The 25,090-nt window shown below is 37.9% G+C and overlaps 1 protein-coding gene across 1 annotated transcript in view; it reads right to left on the reverse strand.

Moving 5' to 3' along the window:
* The window catches only part of LOC122798782 (zinc finger protein 182-like), a 195,595-nt gene that overhangs the window by 129,428 nt on the left and 41,077 nt on the right, over positions 1-25,090 (reverse strand). The window contains exon 2 of the mRNA XM_044067892.1: positions 11,411-11,537. Within this exon, the coding sequence (XP_043923827.1) occupies positions 11,411-11,537 (127 nt within the window). The remainder of the gene's footprint in view (positions 1-11,410; positions 11,538-25,090) is intronic.

Here is a 25,090-nt window from a genome sequence, read left to right on the forward strand (position 1 = left end):
CTGGTGAAAGGAGTCTATTGATTGAGGACCAAAATTGTTTGGGTTGGTTTCTTGTAGGTTGCAGTAGAACTTTCTTTTGTCGGTGAGTATAGCTTTTTTGGTAAGATTTCTAAGTTGGCGAAAGTGAAGAAAATCAGAGCTGATTCTATGGGATCTCCATTTGTTCCAGACCTTATTTTTAGAGAGGATTAGTTTTTTAGTTTCTTTTGAGAGCCAAGGGGCTGTATTAGATTTTATTCTAATAGTACGCTCAGGAGCATGTTTGTCCAAAATAGAAAGGAAAGTAGAATTAAAGAATAATACTGCTTCATTAAGTGGAAGAGTCTTTAAGGGGTTCCAGTTACAAGCTCTGAGTTAGTTTTGAAATAGGTCGACTTTAAAGTGCTTAGTAGAACGTATTTGTCTTATATTAGGAAGGTGAAGATAATCAGTCTTCTCTCTTGTAATGTAAGTTAAGCAATGATCACTGAGGTCATCAGGCATAGTCCCAACGTTATACGTGATGTTAACTTTGTTTATGAGAATCCAGTCTAAAATAGTCTGTTTCCTACTTGACCTATTAAGCCTTGTTGTAGAGGTAATGGTTTGGGTAAAACCATTTAGGTTAATATGAGAGGTGGGATTGTTAGTATTAATAGTATTCCAGTCGATATTTAAGTCGCCAAGAATTATAGTTTCTTGGGGGTAGTTGATGGAAACCCAATTGAGAAAGTCTTCTACAATTGGTATATTGTTTCCAGGAGGTATGTATATGAAGATGATGTGAAGGGCTTTCTTAGCATTAAGTTGAAGTTTAGTGATGATGGCTTCTACCTTAGTATCTTGGGTTGGACAGGCTGAAAGGGTAGAGATATTAAGATGATTCTTAAACAGTATTGCTACTCCACCACCCTTTCGTTTAGTACGGCCGTTTAAGTATATTATAGCCTTGTGGTATAATCTCAGTATCTTTAGTGGCTGGCTTTAGCCAGGTTTCAGAGAGACAGAGAATGTCAAAGCAGTGAGTATCTAGGAGGTTGTGTAGGTAGGGTACTTTGTTGTTTACGCCAGTATGTTAAGATGTCCTATGAGGGGGTATTATTGGTGAAAGGTTTAGATGCTTTGCTAAGAAGGATACGCTGGCCAGGGTTGGGGTGAATGTCACCATCTTGTAAGGTTGGATCATCAGGCTTAGATGTGATTTTGAATCTGAGAAGGTTTAGAGGTCTTATTTTTCTATCTGAGGGTAGGGTGTAGGTGAGGTGAGAGTACCTATGGTATTTGGGTAGGTGGTAACTAGGGGTGGAATTAGCATTAGAGAATGAAGTGTGAGAAGTGTAAGAGGAAGATGTATGTGTCTGTGAGTGTTTTGGCTGAAAAAGGAGTGGGTACTCGATGAAGGTAAGGAGGTAGGTAGAGTAAAGAGTAGTTGACAGTAGAATTGAGAGTAATAGCAGTGTGGATGAGTTGAGACTCATATTTATGAATAAGTAAGTTAGAGGTGGTTAAAGGGAAGAGGTAAAAGATTAGGTAGTCAGGGAGGAAGTATATGTGTATAATACAAAGAAAGATAATAATCAGGTGAAAGAGGAGTTAAGGCTAACGAAGGAAATATAAGGTAGAGGGAGGGGAGAATTGAGTGGAGAGATATAGAAGGAGTGGTAATAGAGGTAGAAGAGAGCTGGTAAGAATAGGATAGGAGGGCTAGTAGGTAAAAGAGGAAAGTGGGAGGAGGAGGTGGGGTGTGTGGAGGCGAGGGAGTAGTTTGGAAAGACGAGGATAGGATGACAGGGTAAGGGGTGGGACTAGAGATCACCTTTGGATAGCCAAAATATAAAGCTCTTTATTAAAATATGTTTTAAAAACAATCATTAATAGGAGGGAAATCACTCTGAGGCACTTAATCATAAGATGCTGTGAAGCCAGTATGAGCATTGGCAAATCACGTTAACAAAGGTAACTCTACTTCCCTTTAACATTCACACCCCTTTTATTTCATTACAAACCCAAGTACCTCTGTACACACCTGTAAATAATTATATTACTTTCCTGCCTAATCTATAACCTTCTAGGATTTGTCACATGTGGTCATGCTGTACAATACCACAGGCTTTCATTAGGTTACATATCTAGGCTGCCTGTTTCAAATTGTGTATTTGGAAGGTTTATAACCTAGATATCAAGGGAATCCACGGGAGAGGAAGAGTGGTGAATGAGGGCAGTTCAAAAATGAGAAAGATGAAAAGTAGTGTTTAAGGGGGGTGAAGAGGGGTATACTGATTCATGTGCAGGATGGAAAGTGGTTAGGTGGGTGTAATCAGGAGGCCGACCCTCTGATGTCAGATAGGGCCCATGTATTTCAAACTTGTCACTGGTATTTAACATTTGTAAATTTAAAACTTGACATCATGTGGTCATATTCTAGTCAGCTGTTGTAATAGTTTCTTCACATGCTCTTAAGTGTATCTAATGTCCATCCATCTACAGTCCCCTTTTTTCCCCACATTTGCACATGGGGTCAGGATGTCACTTTAACAGCACCACTCACCTATAGCCAAAGTTCGCAAAAGCAGGTGGCTAGTCCTACAGCAGCTGTTCTTCCATATCACACACTCACACCTCTAGCCAACTTAGTGTGTCCAATCCACCTAGTACATGTCTTTGTAATGCAGGAAGAAACCCAGTGGAACACAGGGAGGACATGCAGATTCTGCAAAGAAGGCACCCAGGTCAAGAATCGAACCAAAGAACTTCTACCTGTGAGGTAAAAATGCTATCCGCTAGGCCACTCTGCTGCTCTTAGTTCTACACCACACTTAGAGTGATGGTCAGTTAGTTGTAATTCTACCCTAACAGACCATCAGTTATTTTGCTACACTTTCCATCCCTTCAAATAGTTGTGTTACAACTCTTTGGTACTTCAGCAACATCAGAAGCATTTTAAACAGTTTGTTAAGCAAGCTGTGACTTACTAAAGGAGGATTAAAATATAACATTTGGAGATTTTTTGTCAGTTTTATTTGCCAGAATCTCTAGTTTACATTTAATACTGAAGGGAACCAAGCCTTTGGCACTATTAATGCCATTTCAACTGTAAGCCATTGATAATAGTCTTTTAATCACTTTATGCTGTTATTTCCCCCACAAGGGTCATACTTGTCACCCATTCTACCAGCTCTTATCAATTTTTAGCAACACATTTAATCATTCTGTTGCTCTGGTCTACTCTTTGACAGCTAATAATGCTTCCCAGCATACCTTTCAACTGTTCAGATTTTTGCAGAATATCCAGACTTTTGCCTCATATGTTTGGTCTTTTTCTCATAAAATTTGCAGTTTTCTGGCAAATTACGGAGGATTGAGGTCATTAAATACTACTAAATAATGGCAGACATTTGAGTTTAAGACTTAATATCCTTCAGAAAATATATACAATTCTGTCCACTGGGATTATCTATGGTCAATTTTAGAAGAATATGGATGTTTCCCAAAAATTCACATTATTAAATAAATAACTTTTTGAAAAATCCTTAGCATATATAAAGATTTGATCATGCTTTTCTAAATCTTAAGAAATTACCAAAGGTACAAAACAGGGATGCCCCTTTGTTCCCGTTATTATTTGCCTTAGTAATCAAACCTTCTGCAAATTATATTCGAATGGATAAGAATATGAAGGGTATACAAATTGACAATAGTCTGGAAATGAAGGTTTAGTTGTTTGCAGATGACATTTTGTTAACCTCAAAGGATGATAACACCTCTCTAAAAACTCTATTATCTTAAATGGAACACTTTTAGAAACTCTTGGGCCTTAAATTTCATGAAAATGAGACACAGATATTACTTATAAATTAATAAGTAAGACATACGGATTTTGCTAAATATATAGCTGCTGACAATAAAATACAATACTTAGGGGTTACATTAACAGATGAACTAGATAAGACAATAGCAATAAACTACTCTAATATTCTAAATAACTTTAAAACACTCATTCAAAAATGGAATAAATACTTTTTTTTACAATGCAGGACAGGCATTATACAATTAAATGATCATTTTTTCCAAAAATATGATACTTCATATGGGTCTATATGATAGCTGAAGTTTAATAACTTTGAACACGGAATATTCAAAACATCCTGTTCGAAGTTAAAAAACTTCGACTATTGATAAAAAAAAGGAAACAAACAAAATAAACAAACCTTGCTACTTAAATATACCAACTCCGAGGTCGCAACACAGTGAACAAAATTGAAACCTCCCCTTAAGGAGATTTCCATTGAAACGCTCAAACTTCTGCAAATTTGAACTTATGGTCTCGACCATATGAGGTTCAAACTTGCAGAAGTTCAACTATCTGATAGGAACCCACTTCACACAAGCCTTTTCTATACCTCCACCTAAATCCTACATAAAACAATTTAACAAACTAATGTTAAACTTCTTATGATATCCTAATAAATCCAGAATAGCTTTGAAACATCACAAAAACGATTGAGAAGTAGGAGGAATCAGTCTTCCAGAAATAGAAATATATGCACTGTCAAATATAAAAACAATATAATATAATAATGGGCAAATAATGTTTATTCTGTCAGATGGAAACACATACATGAAAAGATATGGCTAAAATCAGGTCTTACATTACCATCACTGAGAACTGGATGCTTCAAAACCACCTCTCTCTAAATGTCAACAAATCCAAAATTTTACTATTCTCTCCCTCAAAATCACTCCCTCTTGACAAAAACTCTTTCCAAATTATCAGCCATGCCAACTCCACCATAGAAGTCGTTCCTTTTGCTAAACTTCTTGGGGCTACTATAGATGAACACCTAAAAATTCGATACCCATTCAGCAAAATATTAAGAAAACACATCAAAAACTTGGTATGCTGTAGAGAAACTTCCACTTTCTCTCTCCTTCTACAAGACAAACCCTCGCCACTACCTACTTACTACCATCACTATTGTACGGTGCTCCCCTACTAACTAACCTATCTTCCTCAATCTCTTCCAAACTGGAACTCTGTTATAACAAAATTTCAAAATTTGCCACCAAATCTAAATACTCCTCCCACCACTGTACTGCTCTCCCTCTGCTAAACTGGCTAGAACTCCCCAACTACCTTTACTACCTCCAACTCACTACAGCCCACAAGCTAATATTTAAACCAACTAAATGTCCAGCACTAACAACTTACAATCATACACCCCACACAGAACTCTAAGATTTGTCTACCAAAATCTAAGCACTGTACATAAACCGAACCGTCCCGCTGGTCAGCTTCTCCTATCCTTTTCGTTAGCCAAAAAATTGAATTTTATCCCTCCTTCAAGAACTTCTGAAAACTTTGAACACTTTAAAACTCAGCTTCATTCCTACCTCTCCTCTAACTGGAAATGCAATTGCATTCTCCCTACCTAACCTACTAGTAACTCTACTTCATACTGATCTCCCTACCTAAATTACTAGTAATTCTACTCCATACTGAATTCTTGAACAACTGCCTCATTCTGAATATAATGAAATCTAACATCAATATCGTGAATGTATATATTGTAAATAGTTTACTTTCTGCCTTTTATTCTCCCCTTTCTGGGAATGATTCTTATTACTGCCATCATACAATTTTAGATGCTATGTAACCAAAGGATAACAACTCGTCTCTAGATGTAATGTATGTTCTCCAACTTTTCCTATTATACAACTGCCTCTCTCTGAATACATCAATATCAAGAATTTATACATTGTAAATAGTTTACTTTCCACCTTTTATTCTCTCCTTTCTGGGAAGAATTTTCTTTACTGACATCATACAATTTTTAGATGCTATATAACCAAAGAACAACGTGTCTCTAATCTGATATGTAATGTATGTTCTTCAATTTTGCTATTACACTTTGCTTAGTTTTACTATGTAATATGGAGCTTTTCTCCCTGGGCCTCCACTGACAATGGGCTCCTTCAGCCCAGTAGACCTCCCCAGTCATCAAACTGGAAATAAATAAATAATAAATTAATAAATAAATCACAATATACTGAGTTGGTATCAAATAATTTTCTTTGGATAAAGACAGAACATTGTACAGAAAACAAACAGAAGGACATAAGTTCTAAGTTTATACAACCGTATTGAAAGGATAGAAAACCCTTATGAATAGGAATCCCAACATAAAAGCTTGGTCATTCTTGCTATATCCTACTGCATGCACACAAAACAACATTAAAACTTTTGATATAAATACAATTAAGGCTTTTAGAAAGCATGAACTGACTTACTGGCATCAGTTACTAGACTAGACTCTGGAAAAATTTTAATAATGGAACATATAAACAAATCTGATTTAGGTCATGATCTAATGCTAAGCATATAGGATATAAGACAGTACATTTTAAACAGAACAGAGATGATGCAATCAACAATCAGACAAAATAAACCTAAATTTATAGAACACTTGGTCTTTTCGACAACACAAGCTGTTCATGGAAAAGGCTACTTATCAAACATCTATAAAATAATTAAGAAAATGGAATTATATGAGACAGAGAATCTTTGAGGCTACTAAAAAACAATAATCAAAGGACAATGACAAAAAAATGTATATTTTCTCCACAAAACAAACAGCTCTGCTCTTTCACTGCAATGTAAACTTTTCACATGGAAATTTATTCATAGGTCCTTTATAACACCACATAAAAATGGAATAATGTTTAAACAAAATATGGGATGTTGGAGATAAAAACGGAACTTGAGAGCAGATTCGAGGTATATGTTTTACGATTGTCATTTACTTAAACCATTTTGGGATAAAGTTAATTTTTTCTTGCAAATACTTTTTAATGATAATTTTCATTTGTCTAAATCTTTGATTTTTGTCTAATGCTCCCATAACCCAATGTTTTGCTATAACCAATTTTTCACTTTTATGGACACTATTGCCTACAGCATGCAAAACCATTGCTACAAACTGGAAAAGTGAGCCTTCACCCACATTTAAAGAGTACAGAAGCATCGTATTAAATGTATCATGAATGGAAATGAGAATCATTAGAATGAGATCAGAAAGAACCAAATCTTATTACAACTTATGGAATAAAGTGAATAATGGAGAGAGATGACTCTAATAGCGCATAAATTAAGTTTTAAATGTAAAAATGTGTAATATATTTTAAACTTAGACACCTTTGTAAACAGTTTGTTTAGATTTTATAGTTAACGGTCTATAGTTAACATGTGTAAATTATGTTTTATATTGTAAAGTTATGAAATTACATTCATTTTGCAAAATCAATGCAAAATCAATAAAGACATTTAAGCAAAAAAACATTACATAAATATATAACAATGCAAAATTTGTTATTCTAACAACTTTTTAAGTTTATAGGAGGAATATTTAAACTTTGTGCCTATTTTTGGGTCTTTGTCCCCGATTATTTCTGGCTTTGTCCAGACTTCTTGCACTGAGAGGTTGAGAGGTATGCTTCCCAAAAAGTATCTGTCACTGGTAATACATCATCATTTATTTGCAGAAGATATTCTCCTTGTAGACTTCCCAAGCCTGTAAGTAAATCAGCTTATTCATGCAGGACATTTGCAGGCAGAAACAAGAGCAATGTGGAAGAAAGATACCCAGACAGTCCCAATAATATTAGGTGCAATGGGTCTAATAAAAAAACATCTACAATTGCATTTAGATATGTTACCAATACATGCAACTTGTACGAATTGCAGGAGGAGTCATTACTGGGCACTTTGCGGGTGCTGCAAAGAATACTTTTGGGTGATATCAAAGATTGAAACAATACTCATTTCATGAACTTTAATCATACTTTGATTTAGGAATGGGGTCCAGTCCTGTCACGATATCAGAAACCAAAAAGATTTGGAGAAATTAAAAAACAGAGAAGACATTACCATGGTCCTTAACTCTTTTGATATGTCCCTGTAATTATGTGAGTTTTCTGTACACACACATTTTTGCTACCACACTATGAATTTATTTTACCACTCAAACCTTCCTGAAAGTTAAATTACCTGATACACTAAGAAGAACAACATGTTTAATGCTACAGGTTTAAAAAGGAGATTGAACTTCTTATCTTACATTTACACAGTATTAGCATTGAACCTATGGCTGCTACAGCAAGCTGATAGGATTAAATCACTCTAGTCACTCCTGTGTGATCAGATTTCCTTCACTCAGAATGAAAGTAGTGAGAAACACTATGAAGTTTGACAATCCAGAGCAAAAGTGCCACGACTCATTTGCAGTGACTCTTAATACATTGGTTTCCTACAGATGTGTTACACAAAGTGCTTAACAAAAACTAAGATAACATAGCCATTTTCAAAGTGGATTATTGGAAATTTCAGTTCTCTTCCTCCCACCATCTTCCTTGAGTCTGACAGTGCATACCATGCCTTGGTTTCCAAATATCAGTAATTTAGTGAAGTTGTTCTCAGTGATCCTTACCTTTGGATGTAAAATTAGAGAGTCATGAAGTACCAAAACCTCAAAAGGCTTATAACCTTGGGAGAAGGAAAGAGTGCAGAAGAAGTGATAGTGCACAGCACAACAGCTATGAATTTGCAGACTGTATGGCCTTTTGATCCCAATGGGTGTGAAATAAAAAAAAAGAGCTGTAGGTACCTTGCTATAGGTGTTTGCCTTGTCAGAAACATTCAGACATGATAAGCGAAAAGAGCAAGGAAGACAAATTCCTGAAGAAAGTCTCATGAGATTAAATTCAGCCCCAATGTGTGTAATGAGGAAGCTGAGCTGACTTGCCTGACTAAGACAGAAATATCACAGAATATTTTTTTTAATATGTAGAAGTATGGAAAACATTTTGTAGGGAGGGAAAATAAGCTGGAAAAAAGAAATAGTTGTCATCTATTAAATTCAACATTTTGCCTACCGCTATCTTGTCAATTTCACAGCAACAATCTGAATTGCACTATTGTCTTAATGCATCTGATGCATTTTCAGACTTCACTGTATCACATATTTTTACTTTAAAAGCACCTGAGCTATATGTTAAAGAAATGCCTTTTTTTATTTCTGTCAAATACCATGGAAATTCTTTTGATGACATCTGTTTTTTCTTTTGTGTATCCTTGAATATTGCTTTTTCAAAGCAAAAAATGTGCAAAATTGATAATAGCATGAAATGAAGCATTGTCTTGCTGCTAATCTACACTTAGAATTTAAGGCATGAATTTAGAATGCATAATATTAATTCTGCACTCATGGCCATCTTTGTCTCCATTAATGTTATAGTACTCTCTAAAATAGCTTCTTTTGCATATCATTTACTGTTTTGTTTGATTCACATTTACCTTTTATGCATCTATTTTCTCAGCCAATTATTTAAACGGTATACTAGTTATTTCACTCACTCTGCACACTTTCAAAACTTTTGATTAGGTCACTTCTGGGGTCTGAATAGACTGCTTCTGGTTGATAGCTTTTACCTTGATTTCTCAGCTTAGTAACATAAGAAATGACAGTCAGTCTAGGATCTTGTGACCTTTTCAAAAAAACAAATGGCAAATTGCATTAAGGCTTGCAAAAAGTCATGAACTGTGCTCTAAATATTCTTATTTTTCTTCTACTTCTTCAAGAAAAGTAAAACTTAAACATCTTCAAGGCTTCCCTAGTGAAATGCAGACTTATGGCACACAGTAACTTTTCAGCCTTCTCAGCTATCAGCTTTTAGTGAGAAATAAATTAAATTTCTGGATATAAACTTCAAGTTTTCTGTTAATGTTCCTGCAGTAACAGAATTCTCGGTAGCTGTAATTACAGATCATTATTTTAACAGTGACTTAATTTCTTTTGTATTTTCAAGCAGATAAAATATTGAAAATAAATATATTTATTCATTTCACAAATGCACTTCCCCTGCTCTCATACCATGGAATATGCAGATGTTTATCAGGATACTCTGTGGGGCAACATAAACACTCCAAATGAGCATCAGCTTCCATGAGATGTTTACTCTTTAATCTGACTGCCTTAATGAAGGATGCAGAAATATGTACCACATAACATGCATCTCCCTATAGCTTAGTCATTAGCATATTTAAAGTTATACACTCCATATATAACAGCAGGAATATGTACCACATAATATGCATCTCCCTATAGCTTATTCATTAGCATATTTAAAGTTATACACTCCATATATAACAGCAGGAATATGTACCACATAACATGCATCTCCCTATAGCTTAGTCATTAGCATATTTAAAGTTATACACTCCATATAACAGCAGGAATATGTACCACATAACATGCATCTCCCTATAGCTTAGACAATAGCATATTTAAAGTTATACACTCCATATATAACAGCAGGAATATGTACCACATAACATGCATCTCCCTATAGCTTAGTCATTAGCATATTTAAAGTTATACACTCCATATATAACAGCAGGAATATGTACCACATAACATGCATCTCCCTATAGCTTAGTCATTAGCATATTTAAAGTTATAGACTCCATATATAACAGCAGGAATATGTACCACATAACATGCATCTCCCTATAGCTTAGTCATTAGCATATTTAAAGTTATACACTCCACATATAACAGCAGGAATCTGTACCCCATAACATGCATCTCCCTATAGCTTAAGTCATTAGCATATTTAAAGTTATACACTCCGCATATAACAGCAGGAATGGAAGGAAATCTAATTAGCCACATGAGGTCTCTATAGCTCAAATTACGGTTATTAGTTTAGGGTATTTAATTCAGTACAAAATAAAATAATGCATTATTTTACCCTGAATTAATTGCAAAACTGAAAAAGTACTTTATTTTTCTGAAAAATAAATGTGTTTTTAAATAATAAAATGTTGGAAAATTGAATTAGTGTTGCACCTGACACAAAGTCAAGCCAATGTTGGACTTGCAATTAAGGACTTAAAGCATAATATAGTTGATGTAATGAATATCACTGATGGGTACTCAGCTAATCGCTTTTGTATTATTGTCAAAATAAACATTTGATGGTTGGAATTCACAGCAATGTGTTTCGGAGCAGTTATGAATTAAAAAAGTAACAACCCCTCAGGAAAAATTACATGAACAGTCTGAAGGAACTGAAGAATATCTATGTTGCACACCACATGTTAATATTCAAACAGGAATAAACACTTGAACAAAGATTTTTCTAATCATGTAATTCTTTTAACTCATGTAATACCACTATTATTACATGCAATCACTGTTATTATATGCAAGTACATTTCTCAAGATAAGAGTGCACTTCTAACATCTTTGTACTACCCATGTAGAATTGTAAATCAGTACACTGTAAGATCATGTTACTGAAAGAATTCTTATTGCAAAGAAATATGAATATTTGAATTTCAGTCATTAAGGATTTACCTCAGAGATCCCCTTACCTAAAGAAATCATGTTCTTATAGTTCTGTACCATCACATCCCTGTGTAACTCTTTGTCCTTTTCACTCAACATCTTCCACTCTTCACTTGAAAACTCAACAGCAACATCTTCAAAGTTTTTTGGCACCTGAAAACACACAAAATGTACTTGCTCTTCATTTACTGTGCCCACAGATGAACACAAGTGGTTTCAACAAGATTGTAACCAACTATGTTAAAATGTTCCGTTGTACTAGATGGTAATTTGCCAAAGTTAATAATTACTCCTTTCTTCCTATTTACTGACAGATTTGTGAAATCTTAACTATCTCAGTTATAGATTAACAACCAGAATAATGAGTTTTTGCTCATTCAGTAGCAGTATAACAATTAGTAGTAAGACACAAGGGTATTAATCTACATAGAGAAGTAAATTATATGGATTTATAATCCTGCACTTAAATCACTGTACTCGGATTAGCATAGAAATAAGTTATGGGTGTACCATAATGACTTTTCTACATGCTAATTTACATACAATATGGATAAGAACAAAATTTCATATTTGGATACATATATTTTTGTCGAAAATGGAAAATTCAGGTCAAAAATATACAGAAAGGACACTTTTAGTAATTCATATTTACAGTATTCCAGCTGTCACTCATATAGCCAAAAACGTAGTATTATAAAAGGTCAATACATTCGTGCTGCAAGAATGACCTCAGATTATACAAACATGGTAAATGAATTGGACCTTATAGCGAATATGTTTAAGGACAGAGGATACCCTCCATACTTAATTGAGGACACTAAAGAATATGTGAAAAATGAATGGGGTAAGAAATATAAACCCATATTAGGTGCCGGGTTCATTAGAACCTCCGATAATAGTAAGGTAAAGGATGGTGAGGTTGAAATTAATTATAAGAGAGCTTGTATATTCTAATATGGACCTTATGCACAAGATATAAGAAAAATAGTAGAATCAAATTGGAACATCCTGAAAACAGAACAAAATGTGTATAAAAAGATAGGAGAACATCCTCTGTTTGTCTCTAAAAATGGAAGAAATTTAAAAAGTGAACTGGAAAGGAAGATATCTAAAAGGGATGACACAGGAAAGAAAGAAGGTACCAGTAAATGCGGGCAGTGTAACCAGTGTAGTCAGATATTACAGGTGCCATCTCTTATCTTGGAAGATACAAAGAGAACGGAGGTAAAATTTAAGAAAGGGAATTGTCGTACTCCACATGTAGTATGCCTTGCTAAATGTACAAAATGCCCATGCTATTATGTGGGTGAGACAGACAGATGCCTAAGGAATAGAATTTACGATCATGGGTATTGTATCAGGAAAAAAGATGCAAAAAATGCTCTGTGGAGGCATCTACAGTATTATCTGTGACTCTTTTAAATTTGGTATATTAGAGAGCATCAAAATGAACCCTGGGGGGGGAATATACGTAAGAGATTGGGTGAAAGGGAAACTAGATGGCAGATTAAGTTAAATGCATTGGTTTACCCAGGGATTAAGGAGAGCATTTCCATTAAACCCATATTAGAAAATTATAGTTAAAGTATATAATAATTAGTTTGGTCTTTTTCGCTTAAGATGCTCATTTATTGGTCATTTACCTTGCACTTTTAAATATTTTAAGCATAGTTGACAGATTTGTTTTAAACAGACATGTATGGTAAATCATTAGTATAGATATGTATGTACAAGCTGACACATGGTCACAGGATGTAGTGTTAGGATAGGATTGTTGTGTTTTGGTATGAGTATTTGTCAGTATTCACTTTTTAGTATTTGTATTTAACTGAATCTAAAAAAGGATGGGCAATTGTAATGATAAAATAATGAATGCACTGAGCACTTTAAATATGTAATTGAAGTATGTGACTGTTAAGGAAAGATGTTGGGGATTGGTTAGCAATTTTGCAATTTTTATAAAAACCTGCATTGGTAAAAAGGAAGTGTTCTGATGAAGTCTATTTACAGACAGATGAAAGCGCTTAACCTGATGTTATGTATGTTTTTTAATAAATTAGCACACTATTTTTGAAATATATAGAGAAAGTTTAGTGCATTCTTTCTGCTTAGAGCAGCAAACGGAGCTTGCACATTTTTCATTTATTTTCTACATGCCTGTTGTTCACCTTCCTCTTCTAATATGAATATAGCCTTTGTGCCATAATAGCACCGATACAAACTTTCTTTGCCTTTTAATCAATACCCAGCAAGCCACCATCAATCACCAGCTTAATCACCTCAGTGCCAATACAAACTTTCCTGGGCTTTAACTCCTCTCCTTACATAATACCCAATACCCAGCATGCCAGAATCACTCACCAGCTCAGTCACCTCAGCACCAATACAAATAAGATTTAACTCCTCCCCCTTACATAATACCCAATACCCAGCATGCCAGAATCACTCACCAGCTCAGTCACCTCAGCACCAATACAAATAAGATTCAACTCCTCCCCCTTACATAATACCCAATACCCAGCATGCCAGAATCACTCACCAGCTCAGTCACCTCAGCACCAATACAAATAAGATTCAACTCCTCCCCCTTACATAATACCCAATACCCAGCATGCCAGAATCACTCACCAGCTCAGTCACCTCAGCACCAATACAAATAAGATTTAACTCCTCCCCCTTACATAATACCCAATACCCAGCATGCCAGAATCACTCTCCAGCTCAGTCACCTCAGCACCAATACAAATAAGATTTAACTCCTCCCCATGACATAATCCCTATTATGCCTCCTTCACTGTCCAGTTTTAAGTAGGCCACTCAGAGCACCCTACCTACATACATACACCCCATTTTCTATACAGGGGATAATTGCTAGGACTGTAGTGGTGCACAAAGCATGACAATTCAGATCAATCATGACAGTAAGTACATAGTTTTCATATCCATCATGGACTGGTCCACCCTTCCCTATAATTAGTATAGAGACCTCAGCAGTCAACCTGGGTGGACTTATTTTTTTTTTTATTTATTTATTTATTTATGAGACAAGAAATTGGAAAACACTGGCCCCAAATGCCACAAGACATAAAGATTACATCCAGCATGTAATGCTTCAGAAAGTTGCCTATAGAAGCCCAAGTATCAGCAGCATAAATATCATTACCAGATACATTATGGAAAAGTGCCCGACAGGTGGCTCCCACTCTGTGGAATGAACTTTAGATTCTCCTACTAAAGATTTTCCATGCCTCAGATAAAAAAAAATGTAATACGCTCAGAAACCTTCTTGACAAAGGTGCTTTACAGACTTTCATATTCACATATTTGTTACAGTAAAGGAGACAACCTGCTGTACATCTTTCCTAATCAATAGTCCAATGGAGGTAAAACAGCAGCTACCTGTGAATATCTAAACACTGAAGCAGGTATTCTCCCTTGTCAGAATGATCCAGAAAAACTACTGGAAAATTTACTGTCTAGTTGACATTTATGTCAGTAGTCATTGAGGAATTAACTTCATCACACTAACACCTCTGTTTTTATGAAACACAAGGTATGGTGGATTACACACAAAACCTGAAGTTCAGCCTGCCAGATGTATAGGTAGTTACTAGGCATGTAGAATACGAGACCATTATGGAGCATAACCCCATTCCCAAAATCTCAACTGCCCCAAAGCACTATCGGTTTAAGTGACTTGCTAAAGATCACAGAGTAGGTGAATGAAAGTGGAAAGATTCAAACCCTGTACCTTTGGCACACAAAGCCTCTCATTAACAAGTCAGAGCTTTAGTCCTTTGCACTAACTGCTGGATAGCCAGGAGTAAAATGCTTTTTTTTTCAGAAAAGAGCTTCAACTCTGCTCTGAAGGCCAGTTCAAAGGGAGATTGAGTCAACTGCTCTGGCTAAAATTTGAGATCCCATTGTGGAACAGGATATCTAATCAGATGTCTAAGGAGAAAGGCTTCCTTCAGAAAACTATTACACAACTTAAGAGAGATGAAAGAGAAATTCTGACAACCTAAATGAAAGAACAAGATGGATGCTAAGTGAACCACAGTACATAACAACCTCACCTCTGAGCAAAGAATGGGAGGGACATACTCCAGGACTACTAGAACAGGAGCAACAAAAGGATTCAACCATCATTCAAAACCCAGACCCAAGAAAAGCCCATTTTATCTTTGTACGTTTTCCTAGTGCTGGGCTTCTGGGTGGAAACAAGGATGCACACCATGCTGCCAGGGTAAACTGGTCACTAACCATCATTAGAACTGGAGAATACCAAGCAGTTAATCTGTGGTCATGAAAATCCAGATGACACTTGTCAAATGGATGAGAGAGGAAGATCCTGGGTGGCCTCAACCGGACAGCTTTCTCTCAGGGATGAAGTCACAGCAGGGGGAACCAGATCTAGTAAGACCAAAAAGGAAGCTACGAGAGTGACCCAAATGGAACTTGGAAAATGCAAGAAATGGAGAAAGCTGTTAAGAGAGACCTGAAAGCCTGTCTTGGACTAAGGAATCCCTCATCCTCTGATTCAAGGGAAAATCAAGGAGAAGCCCCTGCATTTGGCAAAGGTGAAACTTGTAAACAGAGAGCAATGAAAACTCTCCACATGTGGTAAAGGGACCTTACTATCAACCAACTAAGATACCCTCTCATGGGCAGCAAGCAATTCCTGATCTGGGTCACTAGTGAGTTGGGTTCTCAAAGGTATGTGGTATCAGAAAGTGCATTGAAGACATTCCCTACTCTCTAACAGTCTCCCAACAAGGGAGAGTAGGAACAGACTATGCCCCACCCAATGATGCACCACAACATTTCTCAGGTTGTTGCAGTATATGTCAATCACTTCATGAAGGTTATCATGGAAAGTCTACAGCATGAAAAGGATCACACAACTCTAGGACACTGATGTGTAAAATGGCCTTCACATCACATGGCTCACCCTTAACAATGTTCCCACCCTAGAGATGAAGTATACATGATGACTCTCACCAGCAGATCAATAATACTTCTAAGTGGGCTGCCCAGGGAGAAGCTGTTGCCAGCAAATCCCAAGTTGGGTGCCCTCATCAATGTTTGGAAATTTTTATCTTACTAGATACTAGAGTCCAAAGCCTGCTGTCCTTGAGTCCACAAGGTTCCCTGTAAAATCTAAATATGATATAAGATTATAAGATTATGGCAGCCATTAGCCCCCAGAGAACTGAGGCAAAGGGCTTCTGTAATTGTAGAGGACTGAAGAATGCTTGACACCACTTGAATAAAAAAATGGAATCCTTTTCTGAGGGAGCCTTGGTTATGCAAGTGTGGGTGTCAAGCAGGCATCCTATGACCTTCAGACACAGAGGGCTGCAGCTGGGAGTTTGTGATGTTCATCATAACTCCAAGGACTGGAAAACATCTTTAAGGAACTCCTGGCAGCAGTTAGTTTTTATATGGTTGAGGTACAAAGACCCACTCATCTAAATAAGGAAAAGATATTCAACCCATTCAGCCTTTAGTATACTGCTACCACTGACCTATACACATAAAAATCCTGTAGGCCAGGACAGTCTGAAAGACAAGGCTTGAAACTGTTAATCATAGGTGACAGGTCATTGATCATAGTTACATTACTAAGCATGCAGTGCAAGAGACCATTAAGGGATTAGCTCCCACTTGTAATCAGAGTAACATCCTTGACTATCTTGATTTTCAGGTATGTGTCTTGGAAATGCGCTTGGCACGTCAAATCTCCTATTCGCAGACAGGGGGGGGCAAGCCACACTGTGACCATGTCAAACTTCTGAATGGGAGCAAACTGGTTTAGGTTGCTTAAGCCTAGGCCCTTCATGTCAAGAATGGGCATGAGATCCTTAGTCTTCAGTGGCATTAAAAAGAACATGAAGCAATATCTAGACCCCCTCTGCTCTACCGAATCCCCCTGGATGTCTCTCTTTTGAGTGGGTCTGGAAAGTGCTTCCCTCTTCTGGCAGGGTAAGACATTAGGAAGAGGAAGTGAGAATAGAATGGAAAGGATGTTGTAGCCCATGGATATTATATACTATGCTCACTGTTCATATGTGATTGTTTACCATGACCACCAGTGGAGTGACAACCAGTGGAGTGATGCACGAAGCATCAGAGACTATCCATGTGCAAATAACAGTGGGTAAAACTGCCTTCCAGTTTATAGCCTGCTACAGACCACCCTCCCAAACCCAGGAACCCCACTCAGCCTTCCTGAGAACACTGGAAAATATGAAGGTCTCTCCAAACACCATTATATTGGGAGACTTCAACTACCCAAACATAGACTGGGAGCATTACTCTAGCTCCAACACCCTAGCCCAAAGGTTCCTAGAATTTATAAACTCAAATGCTACTGAACAACTTGTTACCACTCCCACAAGAGGGGAAAACATACTGGACCTGATCATCACCAACATGGGGACTCTATGCTCCATACCAGAAGTGTATCCCTCACTGGTAAGATCAGACCATAAACTAATCTCACTGGATATTCACATCCCGACCCCACCCCCTGCCCAGAAAACCACAGTGAAAAACTTCTCTAAAGCAAATTTCACACTCCTCAAAACCGAGGTGGAATCCTTCAAAACCCCCGGGCCTGTGGAAAATACGGCCCAGACCGCAGAATCCTTTATAAACGCATTCTATGAACACCTTCAGGAATGCATGGATCATGCAATCACAAATAAAACCAAGACCCAATCCTCCAAAGGCAGACGTCCTGTCTGGTGGACTCCAGTCATAAACAAACTATACAATAGAAGGAGGAAGCTACTACATGATAGAGCAAAATCCCAAAAAGGGAAGGCATCTCTGATCAGTATTAGCAAAAAACTACGGGCACTCATAAAATCGTCTAAGGCCAGCTTCCAGAGAAAAATTGCACAGGACACTAAGGATAATCACAAGGCTTTCTTTAGTTATGTTAGGAACCTGGGTGGGAATTCCCAGATATGCTCAGAATTAGTCCAAAATGACAAAAAATACACCGAACCCACAGACATTGCCAACATCCTAGCTGACAGGTTTAGAGCAAACTTCTCCCCCCCTCCCCACCAAAAGGGCAAATATCTATCCCAGCAGAGTGCTGCCCCCCTGACATCTCAGATGCTCAGGTAAGAGCCGCCCTCTCCAAACCAAAAAACACAGCATCAATGGGACCAGACGGTGTCTCGGGCTGCGTCCTACATGATCTCCAAGAAGAGCTAAACCCAAACATAAAACTACTGTTCAATCTCAGCCTTACTGCAGGATATCTACCCAAAGAGTGACGTACAGCAACAGTGGTCCCGCTCCACAAAGGTGGTGCCTCAACGGATCCTGGAAACTATCGCCCCATAAGCCTGACTAGCTTGGTCTGCAAAGCTATGGAAAGGATCATCATGGACCTCATAAATAAAGACATTGGGGACCTACAGACACTGGATCCTACCCAGTTCGGCTTTGTTAAGGGCAGATCCTACCTCTTAAACCTGGTCGATTTCTTTGAAACAGTCACCAAGGCCAATGACGAGGGGAAGGTGGTCCACACAGCCTACCTGGACCTCGCAAAAGCCTTCGATACAATACCCCAGTCGGGCATTATAGATAAGCTCACCAGCTTAAATATAAACTCCTATGTCACTAGATGGGTTGCAAACTGGCTCAGACTCCAAACCAGTTACAAGTGGTGTCCCACAAGGCTCAGTCCTGGGACCTCTCTTGTTCGGTATATATTTCTCAGAGGTACAGGCCAACACGGAAGGACTGTGGCTGACCAAGTTCGCAGATGACTGCAAACTGGGCGCCATAATCAACTCTCCAGCTGACACAAGCATCCTACAAAAGGGACTCATAGAAACAGACAACTGGTGCCAGAGCCATGGCCTCAAGCTAAACACCAAAAAGTGTATGCCCACAAATTACCACATAGGTGGTAATCCATTAAGTACGGAAGAAGTAATTAGGGACCTGGGGACCCAAGTTGATAGCAATCTCTCATTTGACAACCACGTGGCCAAAATGGTTAGAAAAAATTTTATATAGCCCACCTAATCATGAAGGGATTCACATCTAGATCAGGGGAGGTCATCGTGCCTCTTTACTCATCCCTCATCAGGCCCATAATTGAGAACAATGCCCTTTTTGGGATGTACCTTACCAGACACCTGCAGCAACTAAGACCCTAAAAGTACCTCACCAAGAGGATCAAAGGGCTCAAACAGATGCCATATGCTGCCCGGTTAAAGAAACTCCAGCTCTACTCAGTGGCATACCGCCTGCTCAGAGGCGATCTGTGCCTAACGTATAAAGCCATGTCCAACCCGGAATTAATGGACATGCTGCACCTCAGAAAATCCAAATCCCATCGAGCTACGCGCTCGAGAGACTTGAACCTCAGCACTGAAATAACTAGGACATGCTGGAGGGACAGATTCATAATCCTTTCACTCTGGAATAAAATCCCAGTCCAGGTTAGGCAGAGTCCCTCATTGACTCGCTTCAAGAGGAATCTTGATGAGTGGATGGGAGATCGTAGGTTTACCCCGGGTATCACTTCTGTGTCACTGTTAGACAGAGGCACAGTATACTAACCTCAAAAAAGGTTAGTATATATATATATATATATATATATATATATATATATATATATATATATATATATATATATATAGCAAAATTAATTTAAAATGGGTGGCGAAAGCCAAACACACTCTGGCTAGGCTTATAAATGCCCTAGGGCAGATAGCCTAGTATGAACCTATGAACCCTCTACTGGATTCAAAGTATCCAAAGAAAAGTAGTTAAGTCATCCAAAAGCCTACTAGTTCAAACCATTAAGTCTAACAACTTAGGAGGCGAAGCACTCTATGCAAATTCCATTGGCAAATCCTGGAATGCCCTGCCAAACAACCTAAGACACATGACCTCTCTTCACCAATTCAAAAAACACCTCAAAGACCTATTAAAGTCCCAATGGCTATGCCCTTGCTCTAATCCTGACTAATACTAAAACTCTCCTGGCCCACTAAAGTCCCTACCTAACCCACAAACCTAAGGTCTCGACTAATTCTAATGTTAGTTCATTCTAAGTATTGTACTTCTTTTAAACAATTGTATAACATCTATGTATGATTTCTCTTTTAATGTAATAATTATAACTCTATCCTTGAATGTTATGTTTAACCACCTCTGATATTGTGGAGCTTTTCTCCCCGGGCCTCTACTGAAAATGGACATGTATCCAGCTAGACTAGCCCGGTCAACAAATGTAAAATAAATAAATAAATAATAAATAAATAAAGTGTTTGGGATTGGCATAATGGTTTTAAGTGTCTGCCTCACAGGCATTATGTTCAGGGTTTAATTCTTACCTTTGAGATTATGAACCTATAAAACAACTCCTCAGGGGAGTTGCTGCTGCCCTTACTAGATGTTGTGGAACTTCTGATTGCTATCAGAACCTCTACCACTCTGCTGGCATCCTATCCAAAGGACTGCACCGCTGTAGTTGTACTGGCTGTATCCAGGCTGATAATCTGGTGGCTGTTGACCAAACTAATGCCATTTGTACTGTAGGGTCTTTTATTCTCTATTACTGAGGAGCAATTGCGGTGGTGGTGCTGCAGTAGCGTTGTCGCCTCATAGCAAGACGTTGTCCCGTTCGATTCTCAGCTAGAGCGTCTTCTGTGTGGAGGCATACATGAATGGGGCGTGCCTTCGTTGAAGGTTGTGTGTCAAGGCTGGTAACCTGGTACGTAAAAATCCACTACCAATCATTAGCGGACCGGAGTTCCGCTGTGGTGACCCCTAACCGGGAAAAGCCGAAAGACGCAAACTGAGGAGCAATGGTGAGGAGCAGTGAAATTGATTCCAACATCCATTAGATTTCTCAGACTCATTTTCATTGTATTCCAGCTGTACCTTAACCTGAGGCCTGAATAAATGCATATCACTGAAAGGATCACCAATAAGAAACACCCTGAAATGTCCTTGGAAATCTGTAAGAAAAAGCCAGACATGACATTACGTGCCCCCATAACTGCACCACTGGCAGCATTTTGGGCTAACTGTAGGATGAGACTGGACATAATATACTAAAGTTACTTAACAAGCTGAGTACTTTGGCATCTACCTTTTGCCTTCTACCTTTTCCAATATCTTATGTTGCACTGGAATCAGTGTATTTGCAGCTGGTAACACAGTACTTTAAGAATGTAAGATAAGGCTGCATATACTCTCTTTTCACTGCTGTCTGAATCTCTAGATTTCTTATCTGGAGAATGAGCTGCGAGGTTGTGTAATGTGGAAGTCCTCTTATGGACTGCCACCACAACCACAGAGACCACAACAGGATTCTTGGATCAACACTCCCAGTCTTTGGGGCCAGGGGTAAAGTATTTTATCAGGATACCTGGAGACACCTCATCTTAGTCTTTCCAAGCCTCAGTCGAAATGAGACCTACCATCTCATGTTTGGGGTGGACCACCAAGGATGGAGATGGGAAGGACAGAGAAGCCTCTTGTAAGACCTTCTCTGAGATCTATGGGGAGAGCATGGACCAGCCCTGTTAGAATATGACTTTTTGTGTGTCACAGTAAGGATGTCATTAGGGACTATAGTAAAAAATGTAAACAGAGTTTTACTCTTAATGTAGCAGAACGAACAGATAAAATCTGGGGCAGAATGCAATGTTGGTATGAACAGCATTTTGGTAAATGTAAAACCTTACTAGGACAAGTTGATGTACAGGCATTATGCAAATGGGTTACAACATTAGATTGGTATCTCAAGCAAAAGAATGTGTGATATGACAGTAAATGTTTATTGTGTGAGTCATATCAAACTGCTTTCTGTGTGCAATGTTATAAAAGTACAGTTCAGACCATTGTTGAAAAGTTAAACTGTAGAGAGAAATCTTCTGATGGCAAAGAACCAGATACGAGTGATACACTTACATTATATCCAGATGTTAAACGGTTATGTCCTGTCACCACATGTGAAACATTTATTTTAGAGTTAGAACAGCAGTCAAATCAATTACTGACAGGATCCCCTTTAGACCTTGTTACACCCTTTAGAGACTATGTACAAAAGTGGAGTGAAGCCGCTACACAGCAAAAAACAGATAAGGACAGGGATGAGGTTAATGATAAATTGACAGAGGAGTTTAATAAACTCTTAAAAGACAGACAAAGTGAGTGCAGAAAGTTTAGAAAAGATATACAAACACTTCTCCAAAGTACACAGGGGCACTGCAGTCAGCAGAGCAGACTACTGAAAAGTATCAAAAAGCCCATGAAGAATTACTGGAAAAAAATTGAAACTCTTCAGCAGCAATTACAAGATAAGTAACATCTAGTAAGTGAATATCAGAAAGCCTGTAAAGAATTACAGAAAGAAATTCCAGATCTTAAGCAACAGTTACAGGACAAACAAAGATCTGGCTAGTGATATTCAGGATAAATCAATATGAGGTAATGCCCAAATAGAAGAGTTAAAAGAAGAATTGCAACAGACAAAGCCAGTACTGGTCATAGAGCAGAGAACTCCAGCAGATTTGTACACACAGTAATGGTTGTTAAAAGCATGCCATAGTGGAATGATAAAAAGCCATATTTTACAACATGTTTATATTTGAATAATGGGTAGCATACACAGCAGGATCTGATGTATGGACAGATGCCTTACTCAGATGCTTTTGGATTTTTATTCCCAAATGTTTTAAAAACTTTCATCCAGGTAAATCAAAATGCTTATAAATTAGACAGTAAAGTAGGGTGCATGACTGCTGTTCTCATGGCATACACACAGGGATAACCTCTCACAGCCAAATTGTTAGATAATTTCAGAATCACCATCAGATAAATTAATTGAGCAAGCTGACCATTTTAAACTAGCATTCCAGATAACCTATCAAAAGTCAGAAAGGAATATGCAACAAAGGGAAATACAAAAACAGTTAATACATTGCTTTTTAGAGCAGGTAAAAGGGGTCCCAGAGGATATTAAATGTATTTATGAGGAAAATTCAAATACTCTTGCTGACTTAGTACAAAAGCTACTGAAGGGACAGACTTTGGCCAATGACGGGACATTATATTCGCACCATATTTTTGCCTTAGAGGAAAGTAGCGAGCCATTTGAGGCAATAAGTGAGGTAAAGGATGATGGTGTGACCAGCTTCCACTGGAAAGAGCTGCATCAGCACCACCAGCTCCAGGTTTAAAAGCAGGTGATGAGCCAAAGATGCCAACATCCTTTTTCTGTAAAAAAAATAGGACATGTTAAGCAAAATTGTGACCATTACAAAGTTTGGCACAATAAGAAAGAAGAACAGGGTATGTTTGCAAAAACAGAGCCAAAAGATTCACAAGACAAGTCAGATAAACAAGTCAATGTACAGACAGAGACCTTACAATACTGCTAAAGACAGCTATAAGGCTCATCAATACATGGGGAAAGGGGATGTATGTTCCATAGATTTTCAGGCAGCTTTGCCTGTAAATCCAAAATATCTGGAAGAGCAGGCAAAAGAGATAGCCAGACAACAGTTACAGAAAGAGACTGAAAAATCTAAATATGGGGATCATTTAGACACACAGGAAGATGACAAAAAAAAAAAACATGTAGTGTGTCATGTTGCATTTGACAATAAAGATGAAGATGAAGGATTCCCTTACAATAGGGGTGTGCCCCCCTCTACTTTGGTATCTTTCCCGACTACCTTTAAAAAGGGTCGAGACGGACGACCACTGATTGATATCTGGGTAGAGGGGTCACTATGGCAAATTTTATTGGATATAGGAGCGGCAGTATCTGTCATGAATAGACAGTTACCTGTAAATCATGTGAAAAAGGTTTACATCTTATAATTTAATGATATCGGATGCAATGCACTAAATAGCCAAGATGTAGACAAATTTTCATCAAGAAGGGTAGTAACAGAAAGGTGCATTTTTGATGCATCCATCCTGTTCAACTACCAGTATTGGTATTGACATTTTAGGACCTCTGGGCATAGTAATTGACTTGCCTAACAGTACTTTGTGGATTGGAAAAGGAGAGGGAGAAGTAAGTGCAGGTCACTGTGCAATCTCTCTACCTGAAAAACCTGACAAGCCTACATGACAGGTGAATACAGACAGTAAGGATGGGTGGCAGCATTTACAACAGCAATTCCGAAATCTGTGGTCCAAGGGACCCAGTGATTGTGGGAAACTAGAAATGCCAGTAAGGGTGGGTAGTGATCAGGACTACATACTGCCATTTCAAAAGCAGTATCCCATTCCTAGGCAGGCAGAGGAACATATGGAAAAATATACTGAAAAATGGGAAAAGGAAGGAATCATACAAAAAGGCAACAATCCCACAAATTCACCAATCTGGCCAGTTAAGAAGAAAGACTGTAGTTACCGTCTTGTCATTGACTTACGAAAGGTTAATCAGTATACAACTCCTACAGCACGCATAATTCCGGGAGTTCCAGAACTAGCTGCACGTATTAAACCACAAAGTGGATTACAGTAACAGATTTAGCAAATTCTCTTTTCACTGTACCACTAGAAACTGGCCATGAATTGCCATTACATTTAAAAATCAGAAATACTTCATGACAAGGTTACCTCAGGGGTTTCAAAATAGTCCAGTTATTTTTCATCAGACGGTAGGGTCCATTCTGCAGCATCTGAAAAAAGATGATTCA

Source organism: Protopterus annectens, chromosome 3.part1 (assembly GCF_019279795.1).
Source record: "Protopterus annectens isolate FY-2018-M chromosome 3.part1, PAN1.0, whole genome shotgun sequence".
In the NCBI taxonomy this organism is placed as follows: domain Eukaryota; kingdom Metazoa; phylum Chordata; order Ceratodontiformes; family Protopteridae; genus Protopterus; species Protopterus annectens.